Source organism: Pelodiscus sinensis, chromosome 2 (genome assembly GCF_052426305.1).
Source record: "Pelodiscus sinensis isolate ZL-2025 chromosome 2, ASM5242630v1, whole genome shotgun sequence".
Lineage (NCBI taxonomy): Eukaryota > Metazoa > Chordata > Testudines > Trionychidae > Pelodiscus > Pelodiscus sinensis.
In genome coordinates this window covers 142,057,885-142,081,359 of record NC_143053.1, presented here as the reverse complement: position 1 = coordinate 142,081,359, position 23,475 = coordinate 142,057,885, and the positions used below count along the sequence as shown (strand labels likewise).

Genomic DNA, 23,475 nt, shown 5'->3' with positions numbered 1-23,475 from the left:
CTCATTTCAATGGTTTAGAAAGCACTGACTAGTGGGTAGAAAAGGAAATGTTTGACAGGCTTTATGGAGCCATCACCCCATTCCCACCACCAGGGGAGTCAGTCTGAGTCCAGCTCCCAGACTTCTGCTCCCCCCACGGCAAACCTAAAGGGTGTGCCAGTGCAGTGGGAAGGGCGTTTACACGCTGCCTGGCTCTGGTGAAGCGAGCACCGAATACTGCCCTGGGAGTGAGCTTGCTGAGCAACAGGCTGGAGCTGGCAACAAGTGGCTCCGGTGCAGCCGTTGCCAACATGTGCTGGTGAAACATGGTACAAAAAGTCACATGACATCAGCAAAAAGAAAAATGAAATGCATGATCCCAGCCAGGGCTCCAGCCACTGCGAGATGCCGATGGTTTGTAGAGAGCATCTCCTTTGTAAGACTGTGCTACCCGTAGCAGTTTCTGATTCTTAACCCTGATTCTAAGCCTGCAGATGCTTCATCTCCCTGCCCAGTAAATTTCCCATCCCCTTCCTCTGTTTAGCCCCCATTTCAACCTCTTCTAAAACGTAGCCATTACCTTTTACACCTAGTGTGGGCAGAGCAAAGGGCAAAGGCTTCAGCAGAGCTACTGAGCATGCTCAGTGCATAGTTTGAGTTAAAACAAAAAGCAGGCTTGAGCAAATAAAAAAGCCCCTCGCCCACAGCCGCTCCTTGACTGGTGCCTCATGCCCACTGGGGTGACGGTTTTTACCCTCCTGCCCTGTCTGTGCAAGGCACCCAAACAGCAGTGGAGCGCACCAGCTGCTCCTCCCCTCACCGCCCCTCATTTTTGCCCCAGCACGATTCTAACCCTGCCCGCAGCCGCCTCGAGCCCCTGCCCGGTTTCCACCCCCCGCCTGTTTCGCCCCCTTTCAATCCCCCGCGAAGGGTGCTCAGCGAGCACGGGGCAGGGTGTGGGCGGGGCTACTGGGCATGCTCCGCAGCCCTAACGTCTCCCGCAGCAGCCCCGTGTCAGTGGGAGCCGCTCCCCACGCGCCGGCGGGGCTGAGGCGGGAAGCTCACGTGGCGGTGGCGGCGTCCTGCGTTCGGTGCTTCGGGCCCGCGGCCGCAGGCGGGTGTCACCGGCTGGAGGAGGCTCCAGGCTCGGGCGGGGCTGGGGCGAGATTCCCGCCGGCGGGCTCGGGCCGGCCTGAGGGCGCCGCCACTGGGCAGGCAAGTCACGGGCGCCGTAGGCGGCTCCACAACATCCCGGGAAGAGTTAATTCAGCCCTGGCTGACCCTGGGCAGCTGTGGCCAGGCCTCGGCTCTTGCTTAAAAAAGGCAGCCCAAGGACTAGTCCTGTGGCACCTTAGAGACTAGCAAAATCTATAGTTACAGGTAGGACCTCCCTGCCCCGCACCCTTGGCACCTGAGTGATCCCAAAGCATGGCGTTTGCCAGTGCTCCCCTCTGGCCCTGCTCCCTACTGCTGGTCCTGCTGCCCCCTCCCCCGCAACAGGGCCATGTTCCTCCCCACTGGGAGCGCCAGGCCAGCTGCTCTCCTGACCTCCAGTCCTGCTGCCTCTGGCCAGGCTGGGGCTTCACTTCCCACTGTGCTGGCCTGTGGGGCTGCGCTCTGCATGCTGCCCCCACTGCTTTCAACCCGGCTGGGGCTTCGCTTCGCCCTGTGCCTGCCCAGCTGGGGCTGTGTTCCCACCCCCTGCCAGCCAGTGCTCTGCCAGCCCTACTGCCTTTGGCCTGGGCAGAGGTGCCCGGGAAGGCACCTGGACCACGGATGTTGCTGGATGACAGAGTCCTGTATTTTACAGTTTTAACCTAGATCGTATCATGAGCTTTCATGGTCAAAACCCACTTTCTCAGATGAGCAGAGCACTCTCTCTATATTTTTGTTAGTCTTTGTGGTGCTACAGGACTCCTTGTTTTGTGTCAGACTAGCATAACTATCCTTTGAGCCTTAAAAAAAAAAAAAAAAAAACGTAGGCAGGGCAAGCAGTGGGACTTGGGAGGAACTAAGCATGCAGTATAGCCTGTCAAAGTATGTCTTTGCTGCAAGCTAAGCCTAATGTTAGTGGGCCTGTGTTAGAGAGCCAGTGTTAGAAGATCTTGGGCTTGACCGTCTACATTGATTCTTAACCCTACATTAATTTTATAACCTGGGCTTGAGCTTGGGGTTCTGGTATCCACAGAATGCAGTAGACCTGAGCAATTAATGATATTCCAATCTCTGTAGCTCCTGTACTCCTCAAGTTCTTCACACAATATTTTAAAATTCTGCAAATGTCATGTCAATTAATACACCTGGGCTACATCTATATTGGCAAGATTTTGTGCAAATACTTTTAATGCAAGAGTTTTTGTGTTAAAGTATTTGCACAAGAGAGCATCTACACTGGCATGTACCTTTGCGCAAGAGATGTCCTTTTGTGCAAAAGCATCTGTGCCAGTGTAGATGTTCTCTTTCGCAAGAAAGCTCCTTAGCCATCGGGCTTTCTTACGCAAGTAATTAATGCTGCCTGTCTACACTGGCCTCTTGTTCAAGAACAGTTGCTCAAGAGGGCTTATCCCTGAGCAGGAGCGTCAAAGTATTTGCACAAGAAGCACTGATTTTATACATTAGAATGTCAGTGTTCTTGCACAAATACTTGTGGCCAGTGTAGACAGGTGGCAAGATTTTGCGCAAACTCCGTGTTTCAAACTGACGTTACTCCTCATCAGTACTTCTTCAGTATCAGTTGTGTTCCAGCCCAACGTGCTCATGCAGAATAATGATCACTTGTATTCTATGCTCAGCTCCATGTGTCTCAACATGTGGTTGCTTCATGGTTGAATGAAGAAAAACAGCAATGTTTGGTGACTGTTTGACAGGTCCTACTCGGGGAAAAGAAAACTCTACCAGGATAGCTTCTTCAGCCAAGTGTAAGCTTTTTTTCAATGTGGTCATTGCCCTGTGGAGTTCAACTGATTCTGCCTAGTATCTAAGACATCTTCAGTTGGCTCACCTTAAGCTTAGCTCATTGAGAGTATATTCAGTGATGAACTCAACCTTTCATCTATTCATTTCTAAATTCTCCTTTCACCAGCATGTAAACTGGTTCCTTTGTGGGTCCTTAATATGACCTTAGAAACTCTCATGGAATCTCTGATCCTTTATGTTATTGGAAAAAATACCTGAATTCCTGTGGCAATAATATCTACGATGAGAGTGAATGAGTTGCAGGCTTTGATAGTAGAGCCTTGATATATACCATTTTTCAAAGACAAATGATGTTGCAGCTGGACCCAAAAGCTGTGTAGGCTTAAAACTATACATAGTGGCTACGTCTACACTGGCATGATTTTCCGAAAATGCTTTTAACGGAAAAGTTTTCCGTTAAAAGCATTTTCGGAAAAGCGCGTCTAGATTGGCAGGATGCTTTTCCGGAAAAGCACTTTTTGCGGAAAAGCGTCCATGGCCAATCTAGACACGTTTTTCCGCAAAAAAGCCCCGATTGTGATTTTCGCGATCACGGCTTTTTTGCGGAAAACACTACTGTGCTGTCTACACTGGCCCTTTTCCGGAACAGATTTTACATTAGATCGTCAGTGCTTTTCCAGAAATTCAAGCGGCCAGTGTAGACAGCTGGCAAGTTTTTCCGGAAAAGCAGCTGATTTTCCGGAATAACTTGCCAGTGTAGACACATCCAGTGGATCCTAGAGAGTTCCGCCAAGGTCAATGTAGTTAAGTCAGCTGACAATGCATTACATATACCAACTGCTATTGGCTCAGGAGCTGTTCCATAATGCCCCACACTGCCAGTACAATTGATACGAGTGCTCTTGGTGAGGATATGCGTCACTAAGACAAGGAACAAAATGTACATGCGCACACAGTGTCATTTCTGCCATGACTGTGCGCTGATATAGGTTAGGTTGACTTAATTTTATAATGTAGGCATGATCCAAACCACTCAGAAGGGAAACATTTATTAATATGAAATGTTGGCATCCAACAGAACGTGGTAGGCCTTGTCCCACAGGAAGGCCTATCTACATCAGACGAACTCTTGTGAAACATCAAAGAAGACAGAAGACTTTATTGCTCTCTTCTTTTCTCCCCTACTGCTCCCCCATCACTATGAAGAAGAGATGGGCACGTTAATTCTTCCTATCAGCTGAATTTGCAATTGTAATCAGATGTGGGGAAGGGATAAAAACTTCTTACAAGGAGCAACTATATCTTTATACTCCTTGGACTCAGAGGGACAAGAATTAGGAAGCATAAGCAAAAGATCCTTAGTTCTTAGCCTGGGTTAGCCCTAAAAGTCACTGAGAGGTTGCTTATTATGGAATTTGTTTTTGAAACTGAAACGCATTTATGTGTGTATGTATGTTTACTTGTTTTATTCTTGTAAATAATTCCTATTTATTTTTCCTATGTAATACATTTTTAGATTGTTTATTATTGGATTGGCTACAAGTGTTGTCTTTGGGGTAAGATCTAAGGTGCAGTTGACCTGATCTAAATGGCCCTTTGGGATGGGAGTAACTTGAATGTTGCCATATTCTTTGCTAAGGGACCATCTATCACAGTTTGCTGAGTGGCAAGACATATTGGAGTATCTGTGACTTTCTGTTAAGGGTGTTTTAATGCCTGAGGAGTTTACATTGGCAATTGGTTGGTAAAATCTAAGTATAAAATTCTCAGCCAATGTGGGCAGAGAATTTCCTAAGAGTATGCCTTAAGGTTGGTACTCATGCTCTTGAGCTGCTGCAAGACAGACTGACACCTTAGTTTTGTGGGGAGACCTTATCTAGATGGTGCTACCTGGCAGACGCTGCAATATGGGTGAAACGCATATGGAGCACAGCCCATGTGAATGCTCAGAAGCTGACAGTAGGGATGTAAAATGTTTAGCCAGTTAAACAATAGCACTTAACTGGTTAATCGTTTTAACTTAGGGCCTGCTGCCTGGCCCTACTGCAGCCATTGGGGTCCTGCCATGATTGTGAGAGTCTGCTGCCTTCCTTGTTGTCTCCATGAGGTCCTGCCACTGGTTCCACTGCAATTGTCAGATCCTGCCACCTGTCCTGTCACCTGGCCCGTTGTGGCTGGCCACTGGATTTTACTGGCAAGATCTGGTTAACCAATAAGCATACTGGTAAGCCTCCTGCTTGCAGTATACTTAACAGTTTAACATCCCTAAAGTGTTGGTAGGCAAAACAAATTAGAGTTATTCAGTGGGAGGATGGGAGCCCATTGTAGCTACTCGCAGTGGGCTACATAGATAGAAATGTTGAAGAGAGGGAGTGAGTACGTCATTGCAGAATTAGGATCCTAAAGATTAAAAATGATTAGATGTGCAGGCAGATCTTGCAAAATATTTCCATGCAAGAGCCACAGATTCCTATCTATAGGCTTAGTGACTGAAGCTACCATTTGGAATAGGTATATTGCTTAAGGAGCCTATGGTTCCTTTAGAAACTTCTTTTATAGTTTCAAAAATATTCTTTGAAAGTTGGCAATGCTCAAGATGGCATATGAAACTTAATACTTTCAGAAGTGGTCAGTATCTTTAGGTGTCACCTTTTGTGTTTTCCCAACTTCAGATGCATTGGACCTAATATTTCAGAAGTGATGAGCATCTTCTACTCCCATTGAATTAATTTGGATTTGTGGTTGATCAAGGTCTATGATAATGAGATCCAAAAGATTTTAAAGCTGCCTGAGGGGAATTAAAAGCAGCATGTCAGCTCCATTCAATAACTAAGCAGTAGAAATTGGTAAATTAGGGGGGAAAGTTTTGGAATTGCCATGAAAGTATATTAATGTGGCAGTTCATATGTGTGCAGTTAGTAATGATAGAAAACAAGTCTAGATTTTAAGTGGAGGGTGGGTTTTTTCTAGCATTCAGCTGTGGTAGCAATAAATTTTCTGTGCTACACATATAACATATTGTCCCCCTTCACTGCCACAAATGTCCGCCTTTTACTCCTCTCAGCAGTTAAATCCCCAGTTAGTAGTAAAATGTGCAGAATTATGGTTTAGGGTTCAAGGGAGATCCAGGGTACAGTGTAAGCTCTCTAAAATAAAAGTTGTATATATAATACCCTTGTTTTATGCTATGAAAGATGTAGTCATGGATTGGGATGGATTTAATTTTTTTAACATCTGATTTCTCTTACATACTTAGGTTGATATTCTGAAAAAGATGTTTTTAAAACCTTTTACATATCCACTACCTGAAACAAGGTTTCTTCACGCAGGCAAAAGTGTATATAAACTTAAAATCAGATATGGCAACTCTCTCAGGTAAGTAATTTCCTTATTTCTAGATTTGAACCCAAATCCAAACTTTCAGCCCACAGCATCATGAAGGTACAGTAAGAATATATTGTACTGCTATCATAAAATGAGGATTTTGAGAGAGTCTTCAGTTCCCTGCTCCTGCTTTTAAGCACTAGCACCACTTCTAAAGTTTCCAAACTGCATTAGTTCTATTTCTGGCCACATAGGACTAGATATTTTGCCTTCAAAGTTCATTAACGCCAGACTGAGCATTGGCCAGAGGGAGTCATTTGAGACTGAAATGGTCCACATTATTCTTTCTTCCAGAAGAATTGAGCACAATGCCCTTTTATTACTATTGGTGGAGCTTCTACCTGTACGGGTAGTTAAGACTGCGTAACACTTTCCATTATAAAGCCCTAGTTTTCAGTTGCTTATAACTTTGCTAAACTTTAAATAAATGTTTTGTGTGGAGTTTTCCTGTTGAGTATCTGCCTTGTAATTTTTTGAAACTTTCACCTAAAATAATTCAGCTATGTCCAAGGCTGAAATTAATGAAAAATATGTTAAAATATTTTTACAAACATTTAACTGAGAAGCTCTATGGTTTGGGGTTTGGAGCAGGGATTTGATAGGTTGCCCTAGAGTTAAGGATGTGCCTTTTCTTGTCTCTTGATATAAGCCTCTGAAAAATCAGTTGCCACATGCTTAGTAGAGGTTTGCTTGCTATATTGACAGCCTTATTCCAAAGGAGATACCATTTGTACTACACGTGCTTCATCTCCTCACTGAACTAGGTGCTGACTGAACTGAGTTTATACGTGCCATCTCATAGAGCAACAGTGTGCCTCATTCTGCTGTTGAGAAGGACTTTTCCTATAATTGCTTCTTTCAGGTGACAGATGCTGTTGTGGTGCTAGGCACTGGAAGTGAGAGTACTAATACTGGCTCTTACTCTCAGTGCTCCCACTGCTGTCACCTAAGCGTCAAGGTGGAGAAATTCTTATATTTTCTTTTAAGGCCTGATCTAAAGTACACTTATGTTAAATGGAAATATATTGTATCACAAGCCTTTGGATCTGGACCCTTCTGAATTGAGATTTTAAAAAAAAATTATAAAGTTTTTCCTTTCAAGTGATTGTCCGCATGTATTCCATTCTTCATGTGCATACACATGCATGCATGCAAGGTCAAGTTCTTTTGGTCAGCAGTGTCTGTTGCAGTTAGATGGATGCTCTATATGTCCTTGTGATCATCCCGAAGACATAAAGGGCAGAGCAGACCCAACCATTGCTCAATTCCTCCTTAGCACCCTTGACAATGGGATGCCTGCCTTTTCTCTATGCTCAGTACTGGGGTTATTTGGGGTTATTGTTAATTAGTTTTGTTTATTGTATTTAGCCAATTAACTATGTAAATACAGGAATTTGTATATTAGTTAAGTTTCAGTAAGACTAGATGCCTGTTCTCCACCCTGGGGAGTAGCAGCATGGCAGAAGCTAAACCTACAGGAGTCAATTACCAGCCCTTGTGTGATGCTTTGATACCAATTAAGAGGTGGCATTGCCAGGGCCTTTGTCACCTTGGAGAAGGACATGTCCATGAGCTAGGGATGTGAAGGACTAGTTGACTATCCGATAAACATTTGCTAGTCGACTAGTCGCTCCCTCCCCATTGCTGCCTCTATCAGAAAGAGGCAGTAAACGGAGGAGAAGTGAAGGGGGTACTTTAAAGAGTCAGCACCTCTTGGAGCCTAGAGCCAGACCCCAGGCTCCACATGGTGCTGAAGCTTTGAAACGCTGCGTGCAGCCTAGAGCCAGCTGCAGTGACCTCACGCTGCATGCGGCATTTCAGAGGGGAAGCACCATGTGGAGCCCAGGATTAGCTGAAACTCCCTCGCTGATCCCGGGCTCCACGTGGTGCTGTCACTTTGAAAAGCTGTGGAGAGCCTGGCATCAGGCTCCTCATGGCATTTCAAAGTGGCAGCGCCACATGGAGCCCGGGGTTAGTGGGGAGCTGACCCTTGGCTCCATGTGGTGCTTTCACCCTTGAAGTGTAACAGCTGTACGGCTATTGCTGCACTTCAAAGGTGGAGTCACCTTGTCGACTAATTGAATAGTCGATTCAAAATGCATTGGCTATTTGATTAGTCGGTTAGTTGATATTTAAAATCCTTACTATGAGCTGTTTGTTTCTGAGAGCACTGAAAGTTAAAGAAGCCCAATTGAAGATTATCCTTCCTGAGAGATCAGTGCAAGCCTCTTCAGCTACCAAGAGGAAGGGTACAGCCAGACCACAGTCATCTGGTCAGTCTCTTGTCTATTAGTGCCAGATAAGCCAAGACCCCATCTTGAGCTCCTACAGCACATCTACTAAAAGGCCCCATTCTTTTACCATTATTCAAGCATCTGTGTATTCTGACAAGTGCAGAAAGAAGCACCCCTCTAAGGATAAGCGAAGGAACAGGTTATAGATTTTGGCACCTAGAAAGTTGAGACAAGAATCATTAGACTTCTAACTTATCTCAGGTTCAACCTTCAGAGGGCTGGAAGACTGAAAAAGCCTCTTCTGGTGCCCTGGTACAAATCGCTAAAAAACACAAGTGGTGTCACAAAAACTGCAGATAGTATGTCTTTTGATATTGACCTTGCTGCATCAGGTGCCTTCATTCTGCTGGCCATACATTTGTCCGTGTCCCCCTTGGTTTCTCTTATCAGTTTTCTGTAATTCCTGATTCATATTCATTGCTTTCAACTTCCCTGCTTTCCATTTGTTATGTATGTATGTATGTATGTATGTATGTATGTATGTATGTATGTTTTCACTTCCCTTCTAAACCAGATTTTTTTTTTTTTTAGTCAGCGAGGGGATATGGCTTTTGGGACATCTAGTAAAGTATTCTTAAATGATTCACAACTTTCATTCACATTTTTCTGATTAAATTCTTCCTCCCATCTGATTTGGCTCATAATTTTTTCAGCTTTGTGAAATTAGCCCTATTAAAACAGCAAGTATATGTATTACTGGTTTGGACTTTATTCTGCTTGCACATTATAAATGTGAACATGGTTTGAACATTTTAAATGAGCTAATTCGTCAATCTCCAGTTTTCTTTCCACGACTCTCTCAAAAGCAAGTTAAACTAAACTTTATACACTTAATTTAGTAAGGGCCTTATCAGACAACTTTATCAGGACAAACTCATTCAAGAACACACCTATAACATTCATGGCTTTTGTTGATAGACCTATAGAATCATAGAACTGGAAGGAACCTCGAGAGGTCATCGAGTCCAGCCCCCTGCCCTCAAGGCAGGACCAAGCTCTGTCTGCACCATCCCTGACAGATGTCTATCTAACCTGTTCTTAAATATCTCCAGAGAGGGAGATTCCACCACCTCCCTTGGCAATTTATTCCAGTATTTGACCACCCTGACAGTTAGGAATTTTTTCCTAATGTCCAATCTAAACCTCCCTTGTTGCATCAAGCATTATTATCTCAGAGGTTATCTGAGTCTCATTTGTATAAGAACGTGCCACAAGCTAGTCAGAGCTCATTCCACTAGAGCACAGATAGCCTTTCTTGCTAGGTTGAAAAATGCTCATTTCTGAAATCTGCAGGGTAGCTTACATGTATTTCAATCCTCACCTTTACGAGACACTTTCTTGATAGAAGCTTCCAGATTGGAGGTCTGCTTTGGTAGGGCTGTCTTGCAGACTTTGAGTAGAACTCCTAGCACCCATCTCCAAGCAAACAGATAAGCGTTAGTCAACCAGAGTGGAATTCATGTGCACATTCACTTGAAAAATTACTTATTCTTCAGTAATTGTGGATCTTTGACCTAGAGCACATTGGGTGCAATCATGCCAGATTGGAATCTTGGAGTACAATGCATCTTGAAGAACCAGAGTTCTTGTGAGGTGTGACGGGTTGGATCACCGGAGTCCCCTTGGGGTTGTCACCTAATGTTTTAGTAATGTCACTGAGCCCACTTATCTGTCCATTGTGGTGCCCCAGCTATCCTGTCCTGCTGGGCCAGAAGCTTTGGTCTCTCCCAGCCAAGTCACAGGGTTGGGGTAACACCACCCTCCACTTCTCCACAGAGCAACACAGATATTGAACCAGCTCACCCCTGGGAAGGCTTGGCTATAAGGCTGTTGATACCATCCAGGAACACAGCCCCAAAGAGGACCAAAACTCTAAATAAATCCATAAGAACATAACATAAGAACGGCCGTACTGGGTCAGACCAAAGGTCCATCTAGCCCAGTATCCTGTCTACCGACAGTGGCCAGCACCAGGTGCCCCAGAGAGGGTGGACCGAAGACAATGATCAAGCGATTTGTCTCCTGCCATCCCTCTCCAACCTCTGACAAACAGAGGCCAAGGACACCATTTTATCCCCTGGCTAATAGCCTTTTATGGACCTAACCTCCATGAATTTATCCAGCTTCTCTTTAAACTCTATTATAGTCCTAGCCTTCACAGCCTCCTCTGGCAAGGAGTTCCACAGGTTGACTACACGCTGTGTGAAGAAGAACTTTCTTTTATTAGTTTTAAACCTAATTAGTTTTAAACCTACTGACATAGAAATGCTGAGGGAGATTAGAGAGGCTACCAAAATAGAGAACTCTATAATAATGGGGGATTTTAATTACCCCCATATTGACTGGATACATGTCACCTCAGGAAGAGAAGCGGAGATAAAATTTCTCAGTGGCTTAAATGACTGCTTCTTGGAGCAGCTAGTGCAGGAACCCACAAGGGGAGAGGCAATTCTCGATTTAGTCCTGAGCGGAGTGCAGGATCAGGTCCAGGATATAACCGTTACAGGACCGCTTGGGAATAGTGACCATAATATATAATCCAGTCCATCTTACTCTGTATAAAAGTTTTACACAGAGAAAGCTTATAAGTTTGCCCTCTTTATCAATGGAAGAGAGATGCACAGTGGTTGCCCTCCCTTCCCTCCCCCCCTCCCGGAACAGTTATTTATATTGTGCTTGATAATAAACAAAAGTGTATTTATTAAGTAGGAAAAGTAGGATTTAAGTGACTACAAGTGAAAGCAGATCAAAGTATGTTACTAAGCCAAAATAAAAAAAACACGCCAATTAAGCTTCATACCCTAACTGTTTCAAAGTATGTTTTATTGCTTAAAAGAAGCAGACAGGATCTTTTTCAGGGGGATAAGACAACACGCCACATTTATTGACAATATAACAAAGTAGCATATGCGTCTACACACATACACATACACACACACACACCCAGCTGATGGAATAGTTACCAGTCTGTTGCTCGGCCTGACCTATTGGCCAGATAGGTCGGGTGCAAGGAAGGAGCTGGATTTGTGTCAGTCTGGACTGATGCAGGACGAGAACCTGAAGAGCCATACAAGACACCCTATCCTTCATAGGATTTTCCTTCCATGCATGTCTATGCATTTTGCCTTGTCAGGCCTTAATCAGTCATTCAACATCACAATCTGTCTTCCTACAACATATGGTTATCGGGAAGAAGTTGTTCTCACAGTCATTTAATATCCATATGCTGACGACTCCTCGGGGGTGGTGTTCTCTGGTGAAAGTTGCTATTGGTTCCTTGTCAAGGGGTGCTTGCCACTAACTTCAGGGTTTGTCAATCTGCCCCGGTAGTCTGCGTCTTCAGTGTGCTTTCACTTAGTTGATAATTATTTGGTGCTTTTTGAGTCTCCGGCCCCTCCTCTGGCCATTTGAGCATGCAGTGGTCTTCACGCTTCTCCTAAAACATTCTCTCTCTCATTGATACAAACAATACATTTACAGAATTGCAGCATGGAACAAAGGAGTACTTCTAGTCACTTTAACAAAGTTACAAAGTCTTTCGACATTAAACTTCTTTTTATCTATTACAAGACCTTACCTAATATTAACATCAGTATGTATTACAATATTCCATACCTTCACTTTAACATCAGAACATGCTAACATCAAACAGAGTTGGAGCTAAGTTAACAAAGCTGCCTGGCTGGTCTGAGGCCTGCATCTTGTATTTAAATTTAATCCAAACCTTTTGCTATAGCATACATTCATTATAACTAACTGACTTATTAGTTACAAAATTCTAGGGCTACATATGTTCCTCACTGCTTGTCCTTGGTTGAGGTAAAATCTTTCAGAACAGAATTGTTCTTTCTCTCTGGCCTGGATCTATAGCTTTTTAGAGTTATTCTTTTCAGGTTTTTTCGTACGTATCCTCTTAAAGAGGGAGGCAATATCAAAAGCCAGCTGAAGACAAAAACTTGATTGCTTTCCATTCCTTAAATAGACTTTCCCCCAGGGAGGGACCCCTTTGTTTAGTCTTCCTATGCATGGAAAAATACCAGATTCAAGATGGATTCCAGTACTAGGTACCATGGTCACATGTCTTTGTAGGACTAACCAAAGTTTGGGCGTATAGGAAAAGCAAAACCATTTTGCGGCTATTACCTTGTGTTCCAAGCCATTATGTTTCAGAATATTAGTAATGGTTCACCTTAACACATCTAAAATTATAAGCAGGTTTACGCTTCATATTTCTAATATCCTGTACAAGAGTCATAAATGCACAGAAGTAAAATATACACATTCAGCATACATTTTACACATAACTTTAAAAATTATCTTTTACATGATGCATTTTGCCTAAAGCATCTTTGAGTTATGCATATTCATATGTCAGTTATAAAGCATGGAGGGTATGACAGTAAGTAACTGTTCTTTCACCTTTTAAGAATCTATTTGTCTCTGCTTCATATTTTCCATGTGAAATCAGATTCCTCTGAAACACTTTATCGCCATGGAAATAATTGCAATGCTTGAAGCTCCATCTTGTCTTTCATTTTGTATGGCTAAATATATTGTTTGTTTGTTTCACAGTAGTGATAATATAGACAATAATGAAAGTACTGCCAAAGAACTAGAGGTAAGCTATCTAAATTTTACACTGGGTGTCCCGCTCAATAAATATTTTGTTTATTACAGGATAATAGTATTCTGACAAATGACATATTCACAGAGAAAAACACTTTTTTGATCGTGAGATTGAGGTTGACAACAAATGGATCACCAGTTAAAAAACTTAAGATACTATAGTTTTTCATCCAAACCACAAATGTGAGCCTGGAAATGAAGTTTTAATGTTCCATCTTAACTATAAAAATATGCCTAATAAATGCCAAATCTAAAAAAAATGAAACTATGTTCATGGAACTAGCTGCACCTTTCTTCCCTTTCTCGTCTTCCTTGGTGAACCCACCTCAGAGGCTGGCCCACTTTTTGATGTGGAATCTCAGTTGTTTTACTCTTTGATGAGGAACTAGTTGTGCTATTCTGTGTATATCAGCTGCTTATCTTGCAGCACTGATCGGCTTTTATGTATCCTCAGGAACCTGCGACTAATTATATTGACTGGCAGTCTTTTAAATAAAAAAAGATCCCCACACTGGAAACCCTAGTTAAAATTACTTCACCAGTAGGAATTTGCATATTCTGTTAATTTTTAATCTTCCACCTTAATTTTTAATCTTTCAGGAAGCCATTCGAGTAATAATTGGAAATCTTGATAATTTACATCCATTTGCTACAGAACACTTGACTATATTCCCATGTATCCTTTGCTCAGTGTCAAAGTAAATAAATTCGATGAGTGTGGGAAATTTTTTAAATTATCAGTATGTGCAATTTATAGGCCAGAGTGTCAAATGGCATAAATGAATATTGAAGTCAGAGGAGCTATGCAGTTTACATCAGCTGAAGATCTGACTATGTTTTCAGTTGTAGAGTTTTTATTTGGGTGTACTGCAATGTTTTTCAATGTTATTTTTAGGGTGGTTGCCCTTTATTTGAAGGATCGATAATCTACAATTTTCATAACTTCTTACATTTTAAAGTAAAAATATACCACTGTAACAGTAAGCTCATATAACGTAGTCTTTACTAATACATTTGATCTCTCAAACTTTTAAGGTTTTGGCCACCTAAAGCGATCTCTGGAAGATTTATATTCTTTGTTTTTTGAATTATAAAGAAAACCTCCATTCCTTTTATGATCTCACTGGGGGGCAGATCACCACAAAGATTGAAGTCCATGAAAATAAATATTAGCAGCCTCTGAAATTAAAGTGTACTTTGAATGTTTATCCATCTAGATTCTGCTTCTGGTGTGTCTCGGCTCCATGTATGTGAGGTTGGATTTTCTTGGTCAGCAGGTTTGGTTGAACACTTTACTTGTGGTTTGCACTCCATTGGCCTTTCTTTGGAGATCATAAAAGGCAGAGCAGCCCTAGGTTTCTTCTTGCCACCCATGGCAGGAAGATGGAACTTTCCTAGTTTTATAGAGTTTAGAAGCAAAAGGGATCCTCAGAACATCTAATATGACCTGCATTTCAGTCTTCCAGTGCATATGTCAGAGGCTCTGCCTTGGTGTGGGTCGAGGGTTCAAATCTCACTTTTCCTTGCAATCCATCAGTCAATCACATCAAAATGTGTATATAATGTTAATTTTTAATATTCCTCACTTTTTAATAATCTTTAAGAAAGGTATTTGAATAATTATTAAATGAAATCATGATCATTTACATCTCACTGCTACAGAACACTACTATATTTCTGTGTGTCCTTTCCTTGGTGTCAAAATTCAGCAAGCCCAGGTTTGGGAGCTTGTTTAATTTCTATTATTGATATGTGGAATTTGAGGGCTGGATCTTCAGTTAACATAAAGCAGTACTGGAGTCAAGACAGCATGCTTACAGCTTATATCATGTTGAATACGGCTTACATTAGCTGAGAATCTGTCCCTATGTTTGTCTTCAGTTGCAGAATTTTTATTTGAGAATTTACTCTTACAAAGAGACTTTCCTAGGCGTCTCTGAAAATATCTGATGCCTTGCTTCCTAATTCTCTGTAGAAATCAGCTGCCAGATAGTTTGGCCTTTTCTGTCCCAGGGATGTTCTTATGTAGATCTTGATTAATTTTAGCTTACTAAAATTTCCTTCATTAGCAGACATGGTGGTAAGAAGACAGCAAAAAATACTCTGTGTTGTTTCTCTCTTCAGGGAAACTTTTATTTATAACTTCTGTAAATGTAGCTAAGAGCTCAATCTCATCCTCTCCACTTTCAGTATATAAATCCTTAGGGCAGCTGTTTGCTATGTTTTGAGCATCTGTGATGACACGTTGGGGAGCCCCCGACCCTGAACCCCCATCCGCAGCCAGATGTGACTTGCATCCAGCCAGTAGAATAGACATTTTCTTATTGCTTCTCAGAGACACAGTGTAGAGTAGGAGCGATATTAACACAGGAGCCAGGGCGGACAGCCTTATTCTTCTTGGGGGGGGGGGGGGGGGGCTTCACCCCCTTCCTTGGTCGAAAACATCCTCATTCTCCATAGCCCAGCCGAGACCTACTCAGCTCTCTGGCCCTACCCTCCACCCTGGGGACAGTCCCAGCCTATCTTCTTTTGTCTCTCTCTCTCTCTCTGGGAACAGGGTTGTTCTCTGCTCAGGCTGGGACTTAGTTGTCTACGGCCAATACACAAGTGAAGTGAGTCTCACAATACAGCTGGCAGGAACACTGGGTTACAAAGTAGACAGCACCCCCGCTATGTCACAGTGCCCCTCTTTCGATCTTTGCTGCTGGAACTCTTCAGTTTCTTTTCTATTATAGAAACATCTCTTTCACTCACAATATAATACTTACACATCCTATTGTCCAGTTATGATAATATTGTGTTTAAGACAAGGTTGAAAACCTTATGTTCAGAAACTTTTTGAGAATTGGATGACCTTTCATCTTTTGCAAGTTCACCTGACATTACTTCCTTTCTTTGAACTGTGTGGATATTTTTAATGTTTCCATCTTACATGCAATAAACCCAGAACACTGTAATTCTGATAAAGCATGTCCAAAGCCACCAAGTAAACAGTGACTGTTTGACTGAAGAACTGGACTCTACAATTTTTTGTTCACAAAATTATTTTTTATAAGATAGCTACCATATCTCATCAAGAACAAAAAATGAAAACTCAGAAATGTTTGTTTGCAAGATGTCTGCTTTCAGCATAAGTTCTGGCATATGATTGTATGAATCCTTGGTCTTGCCTAGTGTATTCAGCACCCTCAATCTGATTTCTACTCTTGCAGACTATTTTATTATGCTTAGGCATTTTAATGTAAATGCAAATTTGCTTTTTCATCACATCCTAATGACTAGTAGAAGTGGAAAACTGGGTATACAAAGTTTTTCAACAATTTCAAAAAGTAGAACAATTTGGGACAGCCATTGTAGCTGCTCTCCAACAAGATTCAGTGAGTGGGCAGCACTTGAGACAAAAGATGTGTGCTGATTTGGCTGCTGAATTTGATTGTTGAATACCTTTTGTATTGTGCAGGATGTTATCCCAATTATCATAGCTTTGTCCCCTGCAAACCCATCTTTTAAAAATCTTCTCTAAAATAGCCATAATTATATCCTCACTGGCTTTGTTGTAGATATCACAGGAGCTGATTTCCCTTGTGGGTGTTCCACCCCCTTTTTTGAGGCCCCACTCGTGCTCCACCACTTTGTCCCCTACTCTGAGGACCTGTCACTGCTCTGCTTCTTCCCTTGAGACTCCATCTCTGATGCGCACTTCTCTCCTCTCTTTTGCTAGCTGCAAAATAGCTGATAGGCAGTGCCACTGAACAGCTGTGTCTGGTAGTTGCTGAGCACTCCTTATTTTTTCTCCATGGGTGCTTTTCAGATTGTTCTTCAACTTCCTTCCCTCCATGTGTTCCTCTGAATGTTTGTGTTCTGTCGGCAGCCCTGGACAAGAGTAGAACAGCGTATCAGCCAGGATCTCTGGCATAAAACCCCATTAAGAGCTCTGATAAAGTATTACAGTTTTAATACTTGATGCTTAAGTGGTTACTTATGTGCATTCCACAGTTGGTGTACATGCTCACTAGGTGCACTGCTGCCAGAAGTTTTTCCCTTAGCAGTATCTGTAAAGGAGTGCCCATAGCGACCCCTGGGGTGCCACCTCCAGGTATGTCTACACTGCATGCTTATTTCAAAATAAGCTATTCTGGAAGAAATACTCCGAAATAGCTTATTTTGAAATAGTGCGTCTACACTATTGGGAAGCCTCAAAATTAATCTGGAGCAAGCTTCCCTAATGTGGATGTGCTACCTCGATTTAGAGCCCCAGGAAGCACTGGGAAGTAATTAGTGTGAATGGCCCTGGGAAGGAGCTATTTCAAAATGGCAGCAGTGGAGCGATTTTGAAATAGGCGTTACTTTTCGTGGAATGAGGTTTACAGAAATCAGAATAAGCTGTCGGTTATTTCAAATGTATTTTGAAATAACAGAATTGCTGTGTAGATGCTCGCATTGTTATTTGGAATAATGGCCGTTATTCTGAAATAATGCTGCTGTGTAGATGCATCCTCCATGGTGTGCTATAAGGGGCACTGCATACGCTCCCTAATTTCAGTTCCTTCTTGCTTCCTGTGACAGTGCATGGAACTGCTTTTGCTTCAGCTCCTGCTGTAGCCCTTTGTTCTTACAATACTATTTTTTCTTGTTTTCTTGACCTTCTTTTCAATGGAGAAGTTCAGTCTCTTGGTCAGTTACCAGACATGGTGCATCTTCATCCAGGCAGGAAGTTTGACATAAGGGTTTGGGGTGCCCCAGAGCAAGAGGCTCAGGTGGCATGGGGAGCCTCAAATCAGAGGATCAGGTGCCAAAGGGAAATCTGTGGCCATGGCCAAGAGTCCTGCAGCAGGGAGCTAAGGTGGTGTGGGGAACACTGCAGCAAAGAGGGCTGGCAGCACAGCCTGACGCCCCAGGGAGAGGGGTCTGGCCAGGGCCAAAAGCACAGCTGGGGTCAGAAGCAGAGGTAGTCGCGGGCTAGAAGACTGATGGCAGGGAATTTCCCTAGTCTGGCAAATTCCCTTGTTTGGGACTGGTCATGTCCCAAGGGTGCTGGACCAGGGAGGTCCAACCTGTATTTGAATCTGGGGTGTAAAAACCAGCATTTTTTTATCAGTGGCTTATCATATAGAATTTCTCTTATAACTATACAGACAAGTTAATGCATAAGAGTATGGTATATACTATTACATAGTCTTAAAAAGGTATACTTTTAAAGCAGTGAATGGAAATTTAGCCATTTGATTTTTATTCATCTTATATAATTTTAAATTTAAATTGTTAAGCCTTAACTCCACTATCTAGATTTAAGTAAGTGGGAAAGAGTATCAAAACTGAGATTCAAACATGGTGATACTTTTCTTTCCCCATATCCTCATGTTTGCACTATGTATGTTGAACTCAATTCATTTCAGCCAAGTATATTTGTTGGTAAGTTCATAAAATTATGGTTAAAGAAATTATGGAAACAAATGTATAATGTTATACCATGGCACAGTTGCCAATTGTGAAACCAACTGACTTTTCTTATTCTGAGATGGCTTTTCCATAAAATACTAGTTGAGAAATATACTGCTTTTCCCTGACTTGGACTTCCAACTAGCCAATATGTAGAAGTCGGGAATTTAGGTACAACAATGGCCTATTATTCTCACTGTAACTAAGGCTACTGGCTCACTTTAGCAAAGGTTGCCACTTCATCCATTCAGCTGCCTCTCACAGTGCTTCTCCTGGCAACTATCAAGACACTGTCTTCCCTGATATCAGCTTGGTTCACAGCTGTTGGGACCTCTGAAAAATGGTGACCATTTCAAAAGAGTGCAACTGAGAGGGCAGCTTATGGTCTGTTTCAGAATAATAGGCAATGGAAACCATTTTGAAAATGGACATCTCTGTGAATTCTCTTACATTTTTATCTAGCAGTCTTTGATGACAGTGGAATTTTCACTTATAACTGATGGCAAAAGTGGTCATGAATCCTAAATACAGGCAGTCCCCGGGTTACATGGATCCTACTTACATCGGATCCCTACTTACAAACGGGGTGAGGCAACCCCGCACTAGCTGCTTCCCCCCAGCAGACCAAGGAGACGCGAAGCTAGCACCCCCGCCCCAGCAGACCAGGGAGACGCAGAGCGGCTTTTCTCAGCAGACATCTCAGCTTGAGAATAAAGGACTGAGGGAAGTGAGGTGTGAGAATAAAACTGAGCTCTGGAGAAATGTTTGGCTAGAGTTTCCCCTACAATATGTACCAGTTCTGACTTACATACAAATTCAACTTAAGAACAAACCTACAGTTCCTATCTTGTACGTAACCCGGGGACTGCCTGTATTTTATTTTAAAAACCACTGCATGAGATCTACTTATCAGGCAAGGAGAAGAGAGTACTTTAACTGGGCAATATGCTCTGGCTGCTTTGCCCTAGTCTAGGGCAGTGTTAAGTAGCTAGAAAGTATTAGTAAATCTGACTTGAAAAGTTAAATTAAAAAGAAATATATTTAAGACATGTAATTTATAATAAGATATTTGAATGATACCATCTAATAATCATACAACTATAATTACATAATTTGTGGTTAGAAATTATGAGTTAAGGTTGAATATATTTTAAAGGCACATTCTATCTCTTCCCCCTCACCCATATTATTGCTGGCAGATAGCTTTAAGGTTGTTTTAGTGCCCTGACTGTTCATTTCCATACTTCATTTTCAACTCTGAATTCCCTGGATAGATTGTGTGTTGGGGGATACTTAGAATACTAATTGATGACACTGCATCTCCTGTCTGCCAAGTGGTGGTAGATGCATAGGGCCTTGCCGGTTGGTTTCCCAGTGGAGAAATCAGTGGTACACAATCTGGATATACTTGAAGCATAAATTGTTTTATTTACATAGGTACCTGCAAAACAGTTGCAGTTCTCTCCTAGTCTGTCAGGGAGGGAGACTGTGCCCTCTCACTTCAATGCTCCTTGAGCAACTCCATTTGGGGGGGACGGGGTTTGCTGGTGGGTAATGATTAATAGATCCAAACCTGCAGTCCAGGCTAGACAAGGAATGGGATTGTGAGCCCCAGCTCTCAGACAGAGCGAGAAAGCACACAGTGAATGCTTCTGGCCCACAGTCTTATGGGGTAGAAATTAGTTTATAAGCCTTCTGCCCTTAGTCATGGCAGGAGCATAATCCATTATAGCTTTGGCTTGCAGGCAGGCAGGCAGAGCAATAGGCAGTCTATATGTCTTCTCCAGGAGCTCCATCAGGGCAGGGCAGCAATCAGCTCAGGTAATGGCTGTGGCGTACAGTGAAGTAGAGCAATACAGCAGTAAAGTGAGGGGATTAGCTCTCTGGCAAGAGAGTCAGCAAAACTATCTGGTGTCCTAGCTTGGGCAGGCGTCAGATCAGTGCAGGTCTCCTGACTGAAAAGTGGGGAGTCTGCCATTCTCAGGAGTTGGGTGGCAGGGATTGGGGGGCAAAGACTTACCCACTCCCCTGCGGCCCAGTCCAGGGCTCTAATAGTGGCAGTGTGCTCTGTCTCTGGATCACTGGGGAAATCCAGCTGAAACTTGCTGGCTGATTTGCAGTTTGTAACACAGCTAAACCTTATTTGGCTTCTCTGGGCTCCTTTCCACACCCCTAGACAACTCCAGGGTTGTCTTTCACTTCATTAGGGTAGATAGCTAGCAGCAACCCCAACATCTTTTTGGTGTCCTTAGTGTCTACCAGCTTCAGTAGTTCCTGTGGCAATGTAGCAGCCCCGTCAGGCGTGGGCTCCAGCAGCAACGGGGGAGATGTCCTGCTCCTCTGATAGTTCTGCCCCAACTGAGCCAGAGGACCAACCTCTTATACTCCCAGTTCCCATGGGGCAGCCACAGATATCCTGGATCTGCCCACTAGGGGTTGGTTGTGGTTCTCCCTCTCATTAAGGAAGGGAAGGAAATCATATCCCCTCATTACAATACCAGCGCTGGAACAGTTGTTTTCATGTACTTCATGACGAGCAATTCTTTCTTTCCAAAATCCTAGCCAAACTCTAGTGCCCGTTCCCAGAGAGCAGTTCTGCTTCAAAAATTGACTCTAATCAGAGATTAAGACAGAGCCAACTCTCCTACTGCTCACATAGCTCCCTCATCAAGGAGTACTGCGTCTATGCAGACCTTTTGCATAAACTAAAATTAACAACTCTAGCATGTCTTCCTGAGACTGAATATTTATTCGCACACTAAGAAAAAAAATAGAAGAGTGCCATATCTGTGTGTGGAAACAACTGCTGTAATATATGGTCTCCACCTTAGCTGCATCTTAATGTAGTTTGTCTATAAATGGAAATATTATAATTTAAGATAAAGGTAATTTTTATAAAACCTAAAAGTTGTTTATTTTTCATTTACCAATGTCTTAAAGGCCAACTGCCCCTCCTTCATTATGTAGTCTTTCTAGGCTAGAGTTCTAATTCCAAAAGACAGCTTTAACCCAAACAGATGATATGCCAGTTTCTCAGTTTCAGCATATAGTACATAAATCCCACATTGAATATAAATGGCTTGTTTAATTTCATGAAGTTAAGATGTGATGCAGTAAATATATTTAAAAATTAAGTAATGGAGTTCTTTCCTAAACATTTAATGTATTATATATTACAGGGAAAGAAGTAAATATGGATGCTTGTAACGCTGTAAGTAACATTTTCTTTGAGTTCTATGGTACAAGGGCCACAGAAAGGAATGTAGAAAAGCATTGCTTGGAATTATTACATTGCAACCCCCCCACCACAACAATTCCATCTCTCTCCCTTTTTAGGTCCCAGTCCGACAAGACACTTAACCATGGTGTGTACTTTTAAGCAAACAGGGCCTGATCCAAAACCTATTGTCTTCAATGGTCTGATATTCAAGCATGCAGTCCAGACCACTGAGGGGCTATGTCACTCCTGCCCTGCAACCTCGGGTGCCTCATATAATGCTTTGCTCTTGTACCTCCTACTTGAATTGCAGACCACTTGTTTTTTAAGCTTTTTTTTTAAAGTTACAGACTTTAAAGCTACCCCTCAGTCTTTTAATCAGCCTCCCAGAAGGTCACACCTTAAGTGTCTGTGTAGTATCTAACAATTTGCTCCTTTAAATGTACTTACCCATGCACTTCAGTATTGACAATCACTATTTTTTTATTAAATAATAAAACAAATTCATTTATCTACAAAGATATGGGTTTTAAATGAGTACAAGCATAAGCAGAGATGAAAGTTAGCAGGCTGTGCCCCTGTGCGCTGCTTTGGTAAGGAGCCAGCAGGCTGGGATGCTTAGCTGCAAGAGGAGGCTCTCCTGCAGGCTGCTGCTCTAAGTAGCAGGCAGCCAGGCAGTTTAAAGGGGCTGACTGAGGTTGCACTCCCACCCAGTCCAGGACTGCTCCAGCCTCGAGCCCATCCCCAAACCACTGTTTGGGGCGGGGGGCAGAGAAGAATGTAGGGGTGCTGTGCACTGTCCTCCTCTTCCCATCAGAGAGTAAGATCAGCAATCAGTATCTGAGAGGAAAGTGTGTAGTGTCCCTGCATTCCTCTCACTCCTGTCTGGGGGTCAGAGGGCTGGGGAGTGTGAGTGACCCAATCTGTGTGCTTCCCTCTCCCTCCTGGACAGCGAGAAAGGGGAACAACCAACAGCATCCTGGTATGAATCTCGGGGAGGGAGGCTTCAACACGACCCTCCCCCCCCCCCCCCCCGGCCGTCTCTAAATAGCACCCTTGCCCCCCCACTCATCCCTAAGCACACACCTCTGCTCTGAGCCCCTTGTCACACACCCCAACCCTTACTCTTGCACCGCTCCACACACACACACACCCCTGCCCTGAGCCCCCACATCCCCAAGCTCCTGCCCTGACTCCTGCACCCCCCTACATCACCACCCTCTGCCCTGAACCCCCCCAACTCCTTGCCCTAAGCGCCCCACATTCTACCCCATACATTTCTTAGAGGTTCTGCCCTAGCTCAACCACCCCCAGCCAATTCCCTGCTCTGAATCCATGCTGCTGTTTGCTAAAATGCAAATCCTTCTATTCCTGCCGCCCCCCCCCCCCCCTCTTGCTAACGAATGGCCTCTACTCATCAACTTGGAGTCCTGAGTAGAGCTGTTAGCTTGTGTTTACTAAGACTTGTCTGGTAAATGCATCAGAGAGTTTATGTGGATAACTTTACATATAATGTTGTCACATACATTTCATTAATCAGTGAATTATCAATTTTAAATGATACGTCACAAGGCCTCTTTTATACAAAGATTACCATACAACTCTAACATTGATTCTAAA

General features: G+C 43.0%; 1 protein-coding gene across 3 annotated transcripts in view; it reads left to right on the top strand.

Annotated features, from left to right (window-relative positions):
• Positions 1-927: 927 nt before the first annotated feature.
• The window catches only part of MAJIN (membrane anchored junction protein), a 34,219-nt gene continuing 11,671 nt past the window's right edge, over positions 928-23,475 (top strand). The window contains exons 1-6 of one of the 3 annotated variants that reach the window (XM_075921513.2): positions 928-1,194; positions 6,152-6,270; positions 13,146-13,191; positions 13,800-13,875; positions 18,486-18,611; positions 21,818-21,849. In XM_075921513.2, the coding sequence (XP_075777628.2) occupies positions 955-1,194; positions 6,152-6,270; positions 13,146-13,191; positions 13,800-13,875; positions 18,486-18,611; positions 21,818-21,849 (639 nt within the window). In that variant the 5' untranslated portion in view covers positions 928-954. The remainder of the gene's footprint in view (positions 1,195-6,151; positions 6,271-13,145; positions 13,192-13,799; positions 13,876-18,485; positions 18,612-21,817; positions 21,850-23,475) is intronic. The other 2 variants (XM_089776448.1, XM_075921514.2) reach the window with 2 other exon arrangements.